This window comes from Telmatherina bonti (assembly GCF_933228915.1).
Source record: "Telmatherina bonti genome assembly, chromosome: 4".
Classification (NCBI taxonomy): Eukaryota; Metazoa; Chordata; class Actinopteri; order Atheriniformes; family Telmatherinidae; genus Telmatherina; species Telmatherina bonti.
Genome location: NC_136622.1, coordinates 10359370 through 10379397, shown reverse-complemented (window position 1 = coordinate 10379397; position 20028 = coordinate 10359370). Strand labels below are relative to the sequence as shown.

At 36.5% G+C, this 20028-nt stretch overlaps 1 protein-coding gene across 1 annotated transcript in view; it reads left to right on the top strand.

Moving 5' to 3' along the window:
- sdcbp2 (syndecan binding protein (syntenin) 2) overlaps positions 1–13907 on the top strand; it is a 17328-nt gene extending 3421 nt beyond the window's left edge. The window contains exons 3-9 of the mRNA XM_079239262.1: positions 80–176; positions 4119–4219; positions 6037–6201; positions 8012–8187; positions 10158–10329; positions 11572–11663; positions 12426–13907. Of these exons, the coding sequence (XP_079095388.1) occupies positions 80–176; positions 4119–4219; positions 6037–6201; positions 8012–8187; positions 10158–10329; positions 11572–11663; positions 12426–12480 (858 nt within the window). The 3' untranslated portion in view covers positions 12481–13907. The remainder of the gene's footprint in view (positions 1–79; positions 177–4118; positions 4220–6036; positions 6202–8011; positions 8188–10157; positions 10330–11571; positions 11664–12425) is intronic.
- The last annotated feature ends 6121 nt before the right edge of the window (positions 13908–20028 follow it).

Here is a 20028-nt window from a genome sequence, read left to right as displayed (position 1 = left end):
GAATTGCATTTAATGCACTTGTCAGAAAACCATCAATAATTAACCTTGCAATTGACTGGTGTGTCTGGTTACTTTGCAGGCTCAGGCCCAGTTTGCCCAGACTACCACTCCCATGCCAGCCATCACTGAGGGAACCTACCAGCCTCAGCTTGCCACTGCAGGAATGCCAAGTTCCAGTGAGTTTCACATTTATTGTTGTCAAAGATAACTTGGGCCTAATCGCACCTAAGTCACTTTTACAGATTAAAAACACAAAAGAAGAGTTATTTTTATATGTTAGGAGCAGATTTTCCTCAGTCCAAGCGCAGACAGTGGCAGAAATGTTTTTTTTTATATATATATATATATATATATATATATATATATATATATATATACATACATATATATATATATATATATATACATACATATATATATATATATATATATATATACATACATATATATATATATATATATATACATACATATATATATATACATACATATATATATACATACATATATATATATATATATACATACATATATATATATATATATATATATATATATATATATATATATATATATATATATTATATATATATATATATATATATATATATATATATATATATATTATATATATATATATGTATGTATATATATATATATATATAATATATATATATATATATATATAATATATATATATATATATATATATATATATATATATATATATATATATATATAATATATATATATATATATATATGTATATATAATATATGTATATATATATATATATATAATATATGTATATATATATATATATATATATGTGTATATATAATATATGTATATATATATATGTGTATATATAATATATTTATATATATTTATTTATATATATATTTATATATATATATATATTTATATATAATATGAGCTGCTGCTTTCTTATCCCTGAAAATGTTGTTCAGCCACTAAGTGTTGTGGTGGTGTGACAGATTACTGTTTTTAGTTGTCTTGTGATCCCCAGTCAGAGTATTTCTAAGATATGTTTTTTATTAATATTATTAAATAATGTTTTTATTGAATCTTACTTCACAAGTCAGATTTCCTTGGTAATTTTCTAAAACAGACAAGTTCATTCATGATGGGAACCACTCTGCCTTTTTCTGTCTGTGGCTGCCAAAGATTTCTTTTGATATCTTTCTGAATCCAAACGTTGACTGCCAAAGATGCCAAAAGACATCTTTTAAAGCTTTACATTGTCCATATATGGAAACCTGACTAGGTGCGCATGTTAAAAAGTCCAAAGTGCGCTTTCTAAGTGCGTTCAGACTGTGCACCCAAAACGTTGTGAATGCTCTCCCAGTGGGTCGATTTGGTCCAGTGCACTGCGCCAAATCGACCCTCCATATCTGCATTCCCAGAACTCTGCAGTCCTGGAAGATAAGCCAAAAAGCTACAAAACGCCTGGCTCTCTGCTACAGCAATAGCTGGCAGCCAATGAGTTAGATTCCTCTTTCATATTGATGTTCTGATTAAATATTTAGAAATCTACTATCCACTGTTCAACCTCTGATCAATCATTTTCTGCAGAAGCTTTAAGAGGACATCTTTTTTTAGCGACAAATGTCTTCACTTAATCCAGCCATTAAACCATACAATAAGATAATAAATGGTCAAAATGAGTTATCGCACTCAACACACCACACATATAATCTGCTGCTGTCACATAAAGAATATTCCCAACAGCGGTGGGTTAATTTTACATATGAATTCAACAGATCCAGCTATTTGTTTATGAATATGGCGTGATGAGTGGTTTGACAGCTTTCAGTTAGTTTCTAAAAACAAAATTTCATCATAAATTTATCATATAAAACTGTTGCAGCTCACTGGTTTTTACATTGCAAATATATTCCTACACTTAACATCCGACCTTATGTGTGTTTTTTTTCTTTTTTCGTTTACCTTTTTACTTTTTACCTTTACCAAGAAAACCTGCCAACGCCACTAGCATCTCTGATTTGCATAAAAACTTTGTATATTTCTATATTTGTTGACCATGTAAATAGACATTGACAGTGATGGGATTAGACACAGAGAGAGACTAACACAACATGGTAAAAACTTTTAGTGGCTTGCCTTCATAACGAGCCTACACCTGTTGGTGCCAGGACGGTTTCACCGGACTTCCTCACAGACTACTGTCTTCCAGTGAAGGCCTTAATGTCGCTAAAGCCTTCAGCCTGTTATTGTCGACTGACCAAATAAAATATAAAGTGCTGGGAAAATTATACCTGCTGAGAAGGTCTCAGAGGAGTGGGTGTGAGGTCAGTGTTTGTATATCTGTTAAAGGAGGGTGGTGACAAGATGGCTGTTTCCTGCGTTGTTTCACAGAAGTAGTAACAGCTAAGGGAATAGGTCTGTTAGTAATACACAGTTGTATCACCACATAATTTTAGGTAGTGGTGGCCCTTTAACATGTTAATTATGATTAATTAATTAGAGAAAAATTGATGCATTTAACTGATCATTTTTAATGACTTTAGAATAGAATAGAATAGAATCAGAGAGGGAGGAACATTTGTCAGCCCATTATTTCGCGGTACATTAATGCACACGGTAGACTTCCGCTAATAACTTTGGAAATTTGGTGCTATATTTAGTAGGGGTGGAAAAATCTAATCAAAAAATCAAATATCTGTATTCTTTTGCTTCACAATTTTAAATTTTATTTATTTGAAAAAAAAAAAATCTTTTTTTTTTTCAAATAAATAAAAATAATCCATTATTAAAGTTTTTGTAATTTTTATTGTTTTTATCGATCTTTTTACTTTTCGTCTTGGGCAAGCGGCTACTGTGTTGTTTTTTCCTAAGTGAAATGAAGAAAAATGACTAGCAAAAAAAAGTTTTATACATACATTTTTTTAATGTTTTGAATCTACAAAAATCAGCAATATCGAAGAATTGTGAGAATCGCAATTAAAATCGAATCTGCACCCAAAAAAATCGGAATTGAATCTGAACAATAGCATATCGTCACAGCCCTATTATTTAGTGACGCCGCTTGTGAGTCTAATCAGAGAAAGAACTACTATCAACAAGTTCAGGGAATTTTTCCAGAGATATTGGAGACTTTTAATGACCTATGAAAGCACCTATTGATTACTGGTCTCTAGGAGCAGCAGCAGCTGCAGCTTTTGATTGACAGGTACTCGATCTCCCACTTCAAGTCAGAAGAACGTAGAACAACCACGGTTTTTAGCCGCTTAACAACGTGACTTCGTTTTAGCTCGATTACCTCGATTAGCTGGTTAGCCACTGTTAGCTCTGGGTTATCTCTGATAGCTCTTAGCTACAAGCAGCTCAGAGCTAGCTAGATGTCAATCATCCATACCCATGTTAACAGTCCCACACTCAACTCCACCTCTTTGCCCATATTTGTATTTTCCGGGCGAGACAACACGCATGCATCTGCGTAGATGGCGATGGTAAGAACCGCCCACGAGCTTCAATTCAGCTCTTCAGAAACCTATGTGTGACGTCACGGAGGCTTTGTCCATCTTTTTATATACAGTCTATGCTCCTCACGTAGCATCAAGCTTTAGGCTGCAGTGAGAGCAGGAGGCTCTTTCTGCTGCATGACTCGACTGAAGTAGCCACTGGTTTAACCTTTGCGCTCACATACTGTCAGATATGAATGTCTAATAATGAAGCATGTGAATGATAAGAGTTAAAAAGTTTAAATTACTGTGGCATGTTTTAGACTGGTGCTGTTAGTTAAAATACTTACAATGACACTGTAACTTCTGGTCTGTTCAGTTTAGGCCAGAGATATTTTCTATTTCTTTTTCTAATATTTTATTGGAAATGCAATCAAATGTAATTTTTTTTCCAGACATTATTATAGAATGAATTTACAATATTAATGTATGTAGCTATTTTTCATTTAGTCATCAACTAAAATCCACTTAAATAAAAAAAAAAGTTGCTTTTTCAGCCAAATATTGTGATTAATTGTGAGTAAATTGATCTAATTAATAACAGTTCTTGTAATTATTTTTTTAATAGAGTCCCACCTCTAGTAAACTGATTTTTTCACGTCATTCTTACAGGTTTGTACCCTAATTTGGAGGAGCTTGGAGATTACATGGGACTGGCCCTGAACAGTGACGAAGTTCAGAAGAACTTGGCCCTCGTGCCGGTGGCTGACAATGTAAGCATCTGGTAGCTCATAAATATCATGCGTACAGTGTATTACAAACATTCTTATTTTATCTGTACATTTATATTTTACATTTGTGTTGTATAATAGAAATAATAATAAGAAGAACTCAAAATCAGGTCACATTTAATAAGATCCACACAGAGTGACTGCCGAGTGGAGCAGGGCAAACCAAATGTTAATAATTCAGGTGTGCAACCTCATATTCATGTTATGTCTGGATCAAGCATTGAACATAAAAAATGGAAACGACTCTAGGAGTAAGTTTTTTTTTTTAACCATTTTTTTTATTGTAGATTTAGACAAAAATGAAAATTAAAAAGGAAGCAAAATGGTTTTACCTAAAGTTAGTGCTGCTGTATGGAGAGAAGTTATCCAGGGGTCTTTATGGACTCACCCTGTAGATCACAGGAACTTCTCATTCAGCAAACGCAACTGAAATTAGAAACAGGAAGCACCAGTCAAACAGGAACTACCATAAAGTACCACCATAAAAAACCAGATTTAACAGAATGCAACGCCTCCCCTCATAAAGATGGCGCCCTAGACGTGACATCACTCTGAAACTTGTGACAAATCAAAGCAAACTTTATTTGTATAGCACTTTTCATTCAAAAGCATATCAACGTGCTTAACAACATAACAATAAAACCGTTACACACACACACACACACACACACGTTACCCAACAAGGCATCAGGAACAATGTTGTGTGTGAGCAGACTGATTCTGTCAACAGCAATATTCCAGCATTGACCAGTTTCCTACTGAGGTGTGTGTGTGTGTGTGTGTGTGTGTGTGTGTGTGTGTGTGTGTGTATTTTGTACCTGACATAAAGTACTGAATTGAGTTGGCTCACTGCTGTCCTGGAGCAGTGTGTGGGAGTGTGTGAGCTTTTTTCACTGCATATTTGTGTGTTTGAGGATCTTTCTGGACCTCAGCGTGTCAGCTGCCAGGATTGCGTAATCGTGCATCTCAGCTGGTGTAGGCCGACTTAAAATCTTCATAAAACTGCTGTAAAGTGAGAAATAAACCAGCAAATAAAGAAGCAGGCAGAGTTCGTCCGTGTCTCACATAATGCTCTTTATTTCTTCATAGTAGGATGTGTGGAGTCAAAACAAGAGGTTACAAAACGGCACAGCTTTCCTCCTCCAAGATAAATGCTCGTTTTTCATGCTGTCTGCTATTAAGTGAAACCGCCTTGCACCTAACGGCTTGCTGCCGGTAATGAAGTGTTGATATTTCAGAGTAAAATGCATCCACAGTGGACATGTAGTCTTTTACTGGCAAAATCCACTGGAACCACTTTGGTTTTCATCAGCTGCTTTCCTGCCTGGACGATCCGCTCTGCTCTGGATTCACGAGGTTTCAAACCCACACGTATTTTAGAGAAGGAGAAAGCGGCGGTGTTTCCGGGACGCTTCAGAAACGCAGCACACCTGGTAAAACCAGTCCTTTTTACGCGTGTTGCCGCGATCAGCTGCGAAGTCGCAGCACAGCCGCATTGCGATGCTTCCGCATACAGTGGATCCCAGGAGCTACGCTCCACTGTTTTTCTAAAAAAAAAAAAACTTAAATGTAAAGCATATTAAAGGTAAATATTTCAAAAGATGTGCCAGAAGCTTTCCTCTCACTACGAGAGGCGGATATAAATGAATCCTCCCACACACACACACACACAGCTCATTTTGATTCGACATTCTTGTAATCTGAAGCGTAATTTTAATGTAACGTTCCTCTCTTCCTCTCTCTTCATTCACTGCTTCTTTCTCTCCCTTCTTTACTGCCACCGTCCTCCACCCCCACAGCAAGTTGCCGTGCCAGCCAGCTCCAGTCTGGGAGGGATGGTGCGACCAGTGACGGGGGCAGACATCGGCATTAGGAGGGCAGAGATCCGTCCTGGCCTTCGGGAGATCATCCTCTGTAAGGACCAGGACAAGAAGGTTGGACTCCGGCTCAGAGCCATTGACAACGTAAGTTGGCACTATAAACCTCTTACAAACTGTCTCCCAACACCATTAACAGTCTGAATAAAGCAGTCCATCCACCTGTATCCAGACCTCATACACTATCTGTAGTGTCTCAGTCAGTCTCCTTGATGTTCCTAAACTGTGTTTTACTTCCAGACTAAAGGTTATTCTCTAATAACACTGATAGCGCTCACAGATTATTTCCATCCTTGTTTTGCCAGTTCTTATTACTGTTATGTGATTTAGAAGAAAATATTTGTGACCAGAGAAACACAAATGTGCAGTCATGCCTGCAGCTCGGTGGATAAAAACAACTAAAAGTCGGTTATGTATCGATTAGCATATTTCATGTTCCCTGTGTGTGCTCAAAAACACTCTGAGTTCCCTGTTGGTCACTTTTACAGAGATGGTTTGGATGCTGTGAGGTAGGGAAGGATAAAAAATCTTTATGAATGAGGCAGCTGATTTTATTTTATAAACCTTTGCATATACTGTAAATACTGCAGGTTGGTGAAATCAGTGCTGCTGATAATCTGTGTACCCAGAGGTCACCTGAGATGATGACGGGACTTATTCTAGATGTTTAATCTCAACAAACACGCTTGCTCTTTCGGTTCTTCATATGCTTTGCACCCTACATTCATGGATTCATATGAATCAATGACAAATTTGAACAAAAGACAAACAGGTGAAAATAACGACACAAAACAAACATTTAACCAGAATGGACTAAATGAACGACAAGACTTCTTAAAATGAGGACAAAAACACAACAAAATGCAACACTGTAGTGAAAGTTGAATGTTTAAGTTGTTTTAGGGTCTCAGTTGGCTGCAACGGTCCGTGTGTTTACATGGGAGTTTTAACTCCTGTTTTATTCTCAATAAAAGTTAATTCCGCTTTAAATTGATGAAAAACGACCAGGTAAACACTTAATTCCTAATGCTAATTTCTATTCAGAATTAAACCTAATTCCATTGTAAGTGTCTGGTTTATTCACATTTTAATTCCGATCTATTTAATTCCTCTGTCATGTAAACCTTCATTCTGCTCTAAGTTAATTCCGGTCGTTCTGAGCATGCTCGTTACCTTGTCCTGTCCCGATGACGCGCGTTGTTTTGCCTCCCGTGTTCAGTGGTCTATCTTTCTTCTGCTTCTTAGTTGCTGCAAAAAGTGAAGTAGTATGCTCGTGTTGAGCTGCTACTTCACATTTATTATAAAATAGAGGCGAAACTGGTATTTATGATGTAGTTTTTACAAGTTACGACTGAAAAGACAAGAAGCAGGGAGCCAACTTTGTTTATTCCCGGTTTACGTCATACGTCACGTGCACCCTCTGTCCAATCAGAACCCTTCCCAACCCGCGGCTCTAAAGAGGAATTATGTGAGGACGTGTTTCATGTAAACCTCCATTCGGAATTATTATTTTCATGTAAACTCGTAGGAAAATATGTTAATTCCGAATTATTTAATTCTGACGTATTAATTCTGAATTAAAAAACACCATGTAACCGTAGCCACTGACGTTTTATTATTCCGATAAGTTATAATTTACGGCCATCAGATAAAACGCTGCAGTTTATTTAAACTGATTGTTCAAACATCGATCTCAAAAGCTCAATTTATACCTGGTTAAAGTTTGCTTCTGTGTGTGTTTTTTTTTAACATACTTAAAACATTTTCTTGTTTATTATAGACATTTTATGTTTTCCTCCATAAGTACCTATTTTTTTTCTCCATTTCCCTCTTTACATAGAGCTTCAGTACTAAAGTTTGATTTGATTTCATCTGTTTCCTCTCTGTTCTCTCTCAGGGCGTCTTTGTGCAGCTGGTGCAGGCTAATTCCCCTGCTGCCCTGGCTGGCCTGCGCTTCGGGGACCAGGTCCTTCAGATCAATGGGCAGAACTGTGCTGGATGGAGCGTAGACAAGGCCCACAAGGCCCTGAAGGCTGCGGCTGAGACACGCATTGAGATGGTGGTCAGAGACAGGTGAGCGTTTTAATGGTGAGGCACAAATCCCAGCAGCTTTCAGTAGACCAAAGTATTTATCAGAACTGCTACACAGTTCTTCCACGTCTGACCGTAAGACCTTTCTCACATGCAGAGACCCTTATCATTCCACACGCGCTCATGGTTTTGGTTGTGTGTACCCACGATACTGTACACTGAACCCACAATGGACTTGACTGGTTTCACTGGAGCAGATCCTTGTTGATATTCTTAGAACAAGCTATATGCCAACAGCAGGGAATGAAGAGCTCTATTAGGGTCAAATAAGATAACTTGTGGCTGTTTAGGACTTGAAATGTTATTTATATAACTTAATTCTATTCTAAATTTAATGGGAAACCATTGAATGGACAGAAAACAGCAGAAATGTTGTTCTTTCATTAATACCAGTCAGCGGTGTGGTACCGGCGTTTAGGACCTAATTATTGTGGTTTTGCTCCACTTTATGTTGTTCTACAGAGGAGAGAAAATGTTCAACATGACAGCCCGTCCAGCTGATATTTGCTGTTTGGAAAGGGTGGGATTAGGGCTGGGCGATATATCGAATATACTCGAGATATCGTTGCTAGTCCCCTGTGCGAATATAGAAAATGCCTATATTCGTCATATTCGAGTATCCTGTTGTCACGCAGTTGTTTTTAGCTGTGGGCGGGGTTTTCTCACTCTGCACCGCTTTGCATGGAGAGTTAAAGCAAGCGCACCTCGTTACGTACATAACGTGAGCTACGTGCTACGTCATGAGAGGCAGCGTGTAGCCACTTTCTCGCTAAATCTGGCGACTTTTTTGGTGAAAAGCGACAAATCTAGCAACTTTTACTGGAGTTATTGGAGACTTTCCTGGTGTTTTGGCGACTGACTTTAAAGCACATATTGTAAAGTTATTGTCAGGAACGAGAGTCTCTCCCCGTCCTAAAGCACTCAGTCGCTCCAGCTGCAGCTGCAGCCAGTCAGAGGAGCAGAGAGGACACCTGCACGACTCCACCTACAGTCACAATGAACAGCCAAGTCCGCCACTGATCCCGCTCTGGATCACAGAGTGGGACGTAAATTGACGTAAAGTTTTTCATGTCATGCAAAAATAATTAGTTATATTTGATTACATTCACAACCTCTGTCACTTACTCACCTCATCCACTGTGTGTGTGACACAAGCATATTTATCTAGCTTGTCATGTCTCTAGAAAATACAGAAAGCAGTGGGAATCAAATCCTGAATTAAAAACTGGCTGAAGCCGTTTATTGGAGACGATACGAGGACATTCTGCCTGTATTATAAGACTGATTTCTACGCTAAACTCTGCGATTAAAATATACACGACAACTCAAAAACGTATCCATAAAGCAAAGCCTTATAATAGTTAATCATTTGTATAGTCCCCCCTAAAGCACGTATTTTCATACGTTGCATTTATTACATCATGCAAAGGCACTTTATTTTGTTTTAAAATGACATGTTTCTGCCACTGCTTTAACTGTTCAATAAATACGGTTTTGATCAGTTTGCTTCGTTACAATTTCATCCTTTCGGCATGAATGTTTAAAATCAGCATATCTTAATGCAGTATGAACAATTATGTTTTAATGGAGACACAAAATCATCTTACTGATGTGATTGTATGCACCAAAGCATTAATTCAAGGCTGAGGTAAATATCGAGATATATATCTTATATCGTGACATGGCATGAAAATATCGGGATATTACTAAAAGGTCATATCGCCCAGCCCTAGATGGGATTAGGTGTGTTGGAGCAGGGAAACTCTGAACACTTGCAGGGACAGTGGCCCACCCCTGCTGTATGGTCTCTGTTGTTTGGGTTTAACCTTCCACCTTTAGTTAGGCTCCTTATAGTCAGGGAAAAATCAAAGCAAAACTTAACCTTTGTGAATTCTTTATTTTCTTCTGTGTGTGTGTGTGTGTGTGTGTGTGTGCGCGCGCGCGTTCTCTAGGCCATTTCAGCGTACTGTCACCATGCACAAAGACAGCTCAGGGCACGTGGGCTTCATCTACAAGTCTGGGAAAATCACATCCCTGGTTAAGGATGGCTCTGCTGCCCGCAACGGCCTGCTGACTGAACATTACATCTGTGAAATCAACGGACAGAATGTCATCGGACTCAAGGTCAGACACACATTTTCCTGCAGACCAGTTACAGATGTGCCAAGTTGTGTGTGTGTAATGTGTAGAGCCAGACTGATTTATCAGTGGGCCGATTACTGAGAGTCACCTAACACTGGCTACAACCTGTTGGCTTGGCGCTGCAAAGAAAACCAGGTTAAATAAATTACCTCCACCTGGTAGGTGGGATGATGGGCGTTGTTAGGGGGGTGGGGTACCCTGCCTACATAAAGGTAGGGGAAACAAAGTTGTGTATGATAAACATATATATCCAACTGTTAATTCCCATGTCTACTATTATCTAATACAAGACTATTATACAGTGTTTTAAAGTTGTGTAAATAACCTCTGTGAGATAAAAATGTGTAAAATATGCATTACGAATGGAAAATAAAAAATATAGTCTTATTATAAAATTAAACCAACAAAACTGAAAAACTGTTTGATGTCTATGGAGAATAATTTGTCCTGGTAGATTTTTATAAAAAAGGATTTTAAGTCTGTAAAACATTTAAAAACAAGATGGTCTCAGAATGAGCTCCGCTGTGGGGACAGTTTCAGTTCAAGCTTTGTTTCAGGATCTAATTCCCATTTGGCCTGAAGGGTTGCAGTCCTGTTCTATGGCTGGATCCTGGATTTAAGCTTTGTATTTACATGGGAGTCTAATATTTACATTTATGTAGTGATCTAAAACATTTAAGTGAGACAGATTTGCAGAATAGTGAGAAATCGGGAAGAAGGCAAATACTTTTTTTCACAGAACTGCAAGAGAATTAGAGTAATTCAATTCAATTCAATTCAACTTTATTTGTATAGCGCCACTTCACAACAATGTTTTCACCGGACACTTTACATACACGAATCAACATACACATAATTTCGAGCCAATTCATATCCTATCCTGTAATATGTGAAAGTAGTAGAGTAGTGGGCTGTTTTAAGTCCAGTGTTTTTAAAAAAACAAATCCTGTTTAGATCTGGCCATTTGCTTCCTGTTTCTGATCTGTTTATTACAATTTTACAACTTATTACTCTTGTGCGCGCAACAGCTGTTGCTACTGTGCTACCAGTGTTAACCAGTGGGTATTAATGGACTCCTGCACTTTAAGATCACTTTACGTCACATACAATGAAGCGTTGTGATCCTCTAACGTAATTTTGTTGTTACTTATATAACAATAACAAAAACATTTTTGTGTTTGTAAAGCATTGACAGGTTTTGACATGTCTGTGTGAAATTTTCAGGATTCTCAGATCAAGGACGTTCTGAACACCTCTCCATCCACCATGACCATCACCATCATGCCCAAGTTCGTCTATGAACACATGATTAAGAGGTAGGACCTGAGCTGAGTCTTCAAATCCTTCATCACCACGACGTTCATACAAGTTGGTAGCATGACTCATCAGAAACTAGGTAGCGAGTGAACTGAGCAGCATGGTCGAGGCACTTCAGCATGAAGGAAATGTAGCAGTGTGGAACAGTTTGGAGATTTTTTTTTAATCTTTTATTTTTTTAGCTGATGAGAAATAAAACGGGCTAACGCGAACCTCTGTCGGCCGCTACTCCAGATGCTCCAGGTGGGAGCTGATGGCAAATGGCTGACGTTCAAACAATCATAACTTCTCAGTCGTTGCGCCACAAATATCTAAAACAAACAGTGTCTTCAGACGTTTCGATATAGAAACATATTGCCAAAAGTGGAAACACTTCGCATTTACATGGGCCGGATGTGACATCGGGGTTAACGACCAGTTCATCTCCAATTAAAAAGGGCGCAAACAAACAGCGAATTTCAGAGTTTTACTAAAGGAAAAGAGGGAGAAAAGCCTCGTCCATCCGTAACAAATTCTCTGCAGCAAATAGAAAACCCCAAAATAAAGCTATGTGCCTACTTTGCATTAACTGCAATTTTTGTAAAATCTTGCAATTTTGACAAGATTTTTACGAGACTTGAGGCTGGTGCACTAAACACTATCCAATAGAAACACCCACAAATCACAGCTGTTGTTTGTCAAAACTTAAAAATATTGCTTTTAATTTGCTAAAATAATGTAATGGAGATGCAGCTACTGACAGATGTGTGCTTACTGTTCAGGATGTCCACCGGTCTCCTGCGGTCTGCCATGGATCACTCCGTCCCAGAGGTGTGAAGATCTGAGGAGACCTGAAAGCTGTCGAGATGTCTGCAGAACTCCTCTTTGATTCCTTCTATTCTTTATTTCTCTCCTTCTGTCTCTGTCCTCTTAAAAACCCATCTCATATATCAATCATTCTTCACCTCTTTCCAGCTTTAACTTATTAAAAAGCCTTTTTTCCCCCTGTTCTTTACTATCTACTGTATCCTAGCTTTACTTTTCCCATCTCCTGACATTAACATTTTCTGTATGTTAACCCTGTAGTCTGATATCTAGTTTGTATATTTTTCTGCTTTTTTTTATTCAATATCCAGGGCAGTAAAAAGTTTTATTTGAAAAAGAAAAAGGCAAGAAAAAATGTGTCCAAACCATCATGAGTCCAGAGCTTCGTCCTCGGTGAGAGAATGATTCAGTGATGGTTCATCCTATTCAAGATGCTGTAAAAGCTGACTGGCAGCCATCAGACCCCATGTCCTCTGTAAATAATCTGAGCTGAATCCACACCTGGAGTCTCGTATGAAAATATTTGTCCAAGATTCCAGTTTCAAGTCATTATTCCAGTGCCAGTAGGAGTGCTTCAACAAATGAGCCATCTTTAGTTGAAACCATGAAGTAGTTCCAGCTTGTGTTTCGTTTGGCATCGTGATTAATGCTTTTTAGTCCCCAGATTCTAACATTGACTTACATCTTAGCAGTTCTTCCACCTCTTCCAAGAGACGGTGACATTTCCATCTTCTGATGTGTTGAGTTTGCCGGTACTAAGAACCGTACGTGCACATTCCAGTGTTGGGAAGTGTGTGGCAGCAGATGTTTGCTGAAGAGCTTTGAGCTGGTGAGAGAAAGACATATCGGAGCACAGGATGTGACTAGCCATACGGTGGTTGAAAACATGTCTCTTGTTTTATGATCATGTGTTGAAAGAATTGAGAGTATTTGTTTAGAAGGGTCTGGACTGGGTAGACCCACTAAGTGCACTTTCCATGAACCTTATAAGGTCATCTTCCCTATATTTTCATTTCAACAATGTTTCTTTTTTTTTTTTTAAATTGTTGTTTGTGGTGCCTCATGTTAACAAGAGAACTCGTGATGAAAACTTGTACATTAAAATGAAAAAAAAAAAAAAGAAATTTGATGCTGAAAACGAACATTTAAGATTGATTTCAGTTCCACATCCTGAGTCTGAAGAGTAAAGTTGCTGTCCATGCCGCTGTAATGCTCCTCCTGTGACTAATGAATACAAGCGAGGCTGAGCAAAAGCTCACAGTTGTGGATTTCTACTTGTTATATACAGTTTCTCCTTTTACTGCTGTTCAGATGCATGTACGTCTTTAACTTTCTTGGTATGCAATCTGATATACATGGCTATCATTCTGTATAAAACAAAATGCTAGAAAAATCTAAGTTTATATATGAATGTAACCAAGATACTATTGTAAAACAAATAAAATCTCTGTTCACATAAAATCTCACTTGTTTACATAAAACCTTATTTTAACCTTATGGATGCATCAATACCACATTTTTCCAAACCGAGTACCTGCTCATTCAGAGTACGGATTTGACTACTTACACTTTACTGGTGAGGAGTCTAGACCAGAATGACAGGTGTGTGTGATTTGTCAACTGGGTCGTCCCGACGCCATCTTGAAAACTCAGAAATAAGGATAATAAACTGGTTTTCTGTGGATCCAGTTCACGGCATCCCAGCATGAGCTTTTCTCATGTGACAATGTTGAACTCAGTTTCATAACATCGCAGAAACAATAAATAATGTGCTAATGTAGAGATTTAACCTACATTTTTTACACTAATATTTATGGTTTTTTTTGACTGCCTTAGTTTTTTTACATTGGTGTTTGGTGTTATAGTATGGGAACACTTTGCAAGTGTAAGTACACACATAGTACTATTGAACGGTGTAGGTTTTGGCATAAACATAACAAATAAAACAATTTGAGACACAAACATGAATGCAACAGAAATGTTTCCTCCATGCTGTTTAATATAGTTTTATTTTTCTCTCTTCATACAGTCGTGTGAAATGTAGTGAGTGATGTGTGACACTATACACATCACTATTGCCATTACCATAGTTATGTTAGATGATGTAAATATGTCAGCTTTATTAATATACAAGGCATTGTACACAGCAGTAGGATATTTGTATGCAACATAGTTACAGTGTAGGGAACGTACGACAAGTCAGGAAGGGAACAAAGCGTCAAATGAAACACATTCAGTTACATCCCCCCCCAAACAGATAAAGAAAGAGAAAAACACTCCAACCTCTGCATTCTTCTACAAAATCAGCCCATCATAGTGAAGCACATACATCCACCTATGGTCAGAAATATTGTTTTTTTTACATTTATGCATAACTAGAAGCAGCAGCCTGGACACATTTACCGGCTAACGAAAAGCCTAACATTCATACATCCATTCAAGTTTATCTCTGTTTGAAATGTTTAACGATATTTCTCAAGACTAATTTAAAATAGTTTGTCTTCTTAATTTTAACCTTTGAACAGGACAATGAGCCACAGCACATTGAAAGACATGAGATCTTCACCCCACAAACCTTTGTTTTTGCCAACATAATGCATTTTAGGTACTTTGGTAAATGATTGGAATAATTTCTTAGCGTCATTGTCGGGCAATACTTTAAGGCAGAACCTGCCTCAGTCTGTACACTTCCTATTAGAGTTACAGAAGCAAAAAATGGCTTGTTAGACTTTGAGATTGTACAATTTATGAACTTTTCCAATAATCGTAAGCAGTGAAGGTTTTTGTACAACATAATGTGTACACAAACTTTAGTTTTTATGTAACTGGTGCGCAAGAATGGAAACTTAGAAATGATCATGCAAGATATTTTCTAAAGTGAACAAGAGAATTATTAACAAGATAAGATGACCTTTTTAGTATGTTTATATTCTTGCATAAATGAGACAAAATAAATATTTCTTATTATAAAAGTCCCAAAAGCAGACAATGATAGTGGAATGAAATTAAACTGAATTATACTTGACTTAATTTGTTTAGTAAGTAAAAAATGATCCTGTATTACATATTGGTTTGGCAGTCTGCGTGAAGCAGTGGTTGCTTCTATTTAATGTTTCTTTTTATCTATTCTAAGCACAGCTTAAAGGGGTTTAAACCTATTCTCCTGTATAGGACAGATAACCTTTTCCATACCGTAGGAATAATGTCCACAATTTGACTTGGTTTATCTAAAACATTAACTTTTCCTTTGGTGTATTGTCTGTTTGAAAGAGGAGAAAGTGATTGTTAATCACAAACATCTTAGACCAATATATTCTAAATTAAAACAAAATCTGAATGAGCGTTTAATTTCATCAAGGTAAGCTGCGACATAAAATCTAATCATCATACAACCACTACTATGTCTCACTTATCATAACACTTCTAATTGCAGCCAAAAAGTTAGTATTTGGTCTTGTCTTCTAAAAACTAGTTTGACTAACTATCCCCTGTTTTATTAATGCGATCTCAGGTGAACTACAGACATGCAGTAATGTAATTGTTTTTGTGAGAAGGCTTTCTCCTCGCAGTACCGTCAAACACACCGTTATTATTTATTTCATGTTTAGTCGCTGTGAACAACGTTACCATTTGCTCCTTTGTGGCCTTCCCAGTTATCACACCCTGAACATTTTCTCTTGTTTGCTCACATTTGCTAAATGTAAAGTTAATATGCATAAATCTTTAAAACAGTACCATAACTTTTTCATATACAATATTCTACTTTATCAGACACACAGTTATTCTTACATGGCTTTTTATTTATTAAAAATAGCTATTTTATGAAAATTAATATGAAATATTTATTTTTCTATTTTTTTCTATCTGTTTGTCACTAAAGCCAACATTGCCACTACAATGTATGTGTATAGATAAACTTTTTTATAATACATTCATTTAACAGTGTGTGGCTATGTGAGGGACTCACAAATGTCTAATATAGAGGATAATTTGTAAATATACCATCATCACCTATATTTTTATATATATATATATATATATATATATATATATATATATATATATATATATATATATATATATATATATATATATATATATATATATATATATATATATATATATGTATATATACACACATATCAATCATCCCCTCACGACTTATTTATCTGTCAAATGGATGGTTAATCCTTGAAGTTCACATACTTTTACAGCTTACAGACTTACAGTACAGGATCATTTGACTTATTAAACAATCAGTACAACATTTTTAGTCTCTTTTCTGTTGCTTATAGCGTCATTTTAGGTCACATATGTGCTGAAATACTGACACTTTGGAACATTCCAAAGCTGAATCCCATTTCACCCCTTGGCCCTACCACTTAGCCCTGCCCCTCCGTTTTACGCATTCATATGTAGAAGTAGTTAGGACAGAGGGGTAGGGGGAGGTGGTAAGGCTATATACCCTTTCAAATGCAAGACAGATCCACACAGATGTAGACAGCATGATTTGTTGTGCTGCTTAAGTAAAAGCCAGCAGTGACAAATGATGATATATGAGATTGTTGAAGAGGTGTCCCAGTTTGTAGGAGTTGATTACTCATAGCTCTGTTTTCAGGGCCAAGTGGCAAGGTGTAAGGGTACAAAAGAGAAATGGTGGCCTTAGAGTTGTAATGTGCACCGCCAAGTATGGTAACAACATAACATATACATAATAAAAACAAGATACTGCCTTGTACAAATAAAAAACAGAACAAAAAACTTTCCACATTTTTATAATAAACTAGTAAAAAGTTATGGAAGTTTGATCACATGTACAATGACAAAAATGGTCAGGATTGCACAAGCTTTGTAATTTCACAACGGTTTGATATTTCAACAATCATGTTTTCACAATTAAAGCCTTTTTAAGAATTAAATAATCAGACGCCAACATACACATCCACATAAAATTCATGAAGTGTAAAACTGTTGTGCATAGAGGTAAATCAATAGGGTTGAAGTGACTGCTGCTACTCAAAGCATTCTCAAACCTCTATTTACAGCTTCATAATCAACTAAAGGTTATCACTTCTCCTTTGCTGTATCAGCCTATGTTTGTCACATTACCATTACAGCCTCCTGCTTTTATTAAACACAAACAGACACATTAACAGCTTTCATCATGACACCTTTCCCCCCTCCACTATGTTAATATTGAGAGGAGAGGACATCCTCTTTCATTTCAAAGGGTTATGGCTTCTTTTGAAACAGGACATTGTTTTATCATCCTAATCCATGTTTCATTTTATAAAGACAGGTAATGGGAGTACAACCAGTTCACAATACATAACAATGGAAGTGATGCTGAGGAACTATGTGTCTCCAAGGCGTTTGTTCAGTCTGTTAATGGATCTCCATAATATAAACTAGATATGATTGTCACTGACATCTGACAGTAACACAGTTTAACCACAGAGCATAAACAATTCTTATTCTCTATCAACATCCTTTAAGATACAGCTTTGATTTTTACAGTGTGGCCTGCAGATGGAGATGGCGGTAAAATGTTGGAGTTGAGATTTGCAGTTTTGTTTAAAGTATTCCCAGAGATGATAATGACGTACTGTTCTGGTATTTTTAAGGGTTTACCTAAAATGTTTGCTTCATTTTTGCCTCAAGCATTACATTTCAAACACAGCCGACACAGCGGGGAAACAAAGGAATTGAGTAGTACTCTGACACACACATGGATACACATACACTCTCAACTTCAAGTACTTAAAATGCATAAATAAGATAATAGTGCAAAATTTGTCAAATGATAGGAGTTTTATGTTTATTCCATTAAAACCATTTTGATTGGTGTCAAAAAATTCTTCTGATGGTTTGATCCATGTAGGAATTAGACGTCTGAAACTCTTATTTTAATCTTAATTTTGCTTCATGGACAGAAGTGGCAGACTATGGAAACCTGGCCAGAGGAATATAAAGAACAAACATATCCTTTCAACATACAGAAGGGGAAGACGTACTGTACAAAACTGAAATAAACTCTACAGCTACAGTCAAATCAGCTGCTTTGACTTTAGTTGTTTTGTATTTTTTTCAGTTTAGACATCTTTGCGATTGTTGCGTTAGATGGTAGCCTATTAAAAATTATATTTAGTCATTTCACACTAAATGATTGCCTGTCCTGATGTAGCTTCCAAATACATGAAGAGTACATACTTAATTAATTTTCGGTTTGTTTTTGTAGTTTTTTTGTTTTGCTATTTCGATATATGCATTTAGAAACAGCCTGTAGGTTTCACACTGACTTTTTAGATGCCCATACGGGTTATGCACAGTTCCTAATGTCTGATTGTTCATGGGCATCTAATAATGCAGGGCTACATTTCAGCCAATTACTTTGGGAAACCAAGGTGAACAACTTGCATGCTGCCAATCTGTAGCCAATTCCATCTATAGTCAGATACAGAAAATCAGCAAACTGTAGATATGTTTCTTAAAGTCCACATATACATACAGAAAATGCCCTGATCTTAAATGCAACTAAAAATAAAATACCAGTCTGTACTGCAGCACTACTGCATTTCTACAAATGCTTTGGACAACCCTTAAAGAAATAATGTTGCTTTATTTGCAAAGACTTTTGAAAAGTGCACTCAAAGTTCACACACTGACAGTTAAGGACTACATTACAAGAGTATTAGTTTTTGGAGAAAAGTAAAGCACAGATCACAGACTGAGAGCAACTGACTTGATTTAGATCTACATTAAGGCATTAAACTGAGCCAGTGAGTATCTACAAATAGTTTGACTATGATATAACCTCTCTATAAAATTTGATCAACTGAAGAGATTTCGTGAGTGTTAGTTCAGTGTGTTTTCTTTCAATACAAGCAAAAAAGGTGCTAATGTTAACAATGATTATGCAATGTTAGTCTCTCTTGAGCTAAAGGCCAAAGAGAAAAAAATACATTTAAAAAAGAAATTTGCTTCAAACAATAGTTGAATTAGCTGAAACTCCAAATGAATACTTTCTATATTTATTTTGTATAAATAAATTGAAAAAAAAACCCCATGAATTTAGGTTTTGATCTCTGGATGGAGTTTAGCTAGCTTTCGCTGCTAACTTATGTTAATCACAACTAACAAGTTTAGCTAACATACAAGTGTGGTTTTAATAATTTAATCAAACTCTAACAGCATTTTGCGGAACTGTTATTTTTTATGGCTGGCAAACTGAGAGAGCAACAATATGGGCAGTAAATGCACATTCAAACCCAACATGGAGACTTCAAAAGAAAAACATTTCAAGATAGTTTTTTTTAATTTATTTTTTTTTTATAGCTAACTCAGGATGGAAACACAGCCAACATCTGAAGCCAGCATAAATCACCAGTTTACTTTTCTTTCTTCATGAGTGATGATATATTGTCTTTGATTTTGCTCAGTTGTCTGGAAATTCCCTTGAAATTTCCTTTGGCAAAATACCTTTTACCGAAATTATTCAAGCAGAAAAATGTGAGTTCTTTTTGTTTGATTGATTGATTGTTCTACTCTGATTTATTGTTG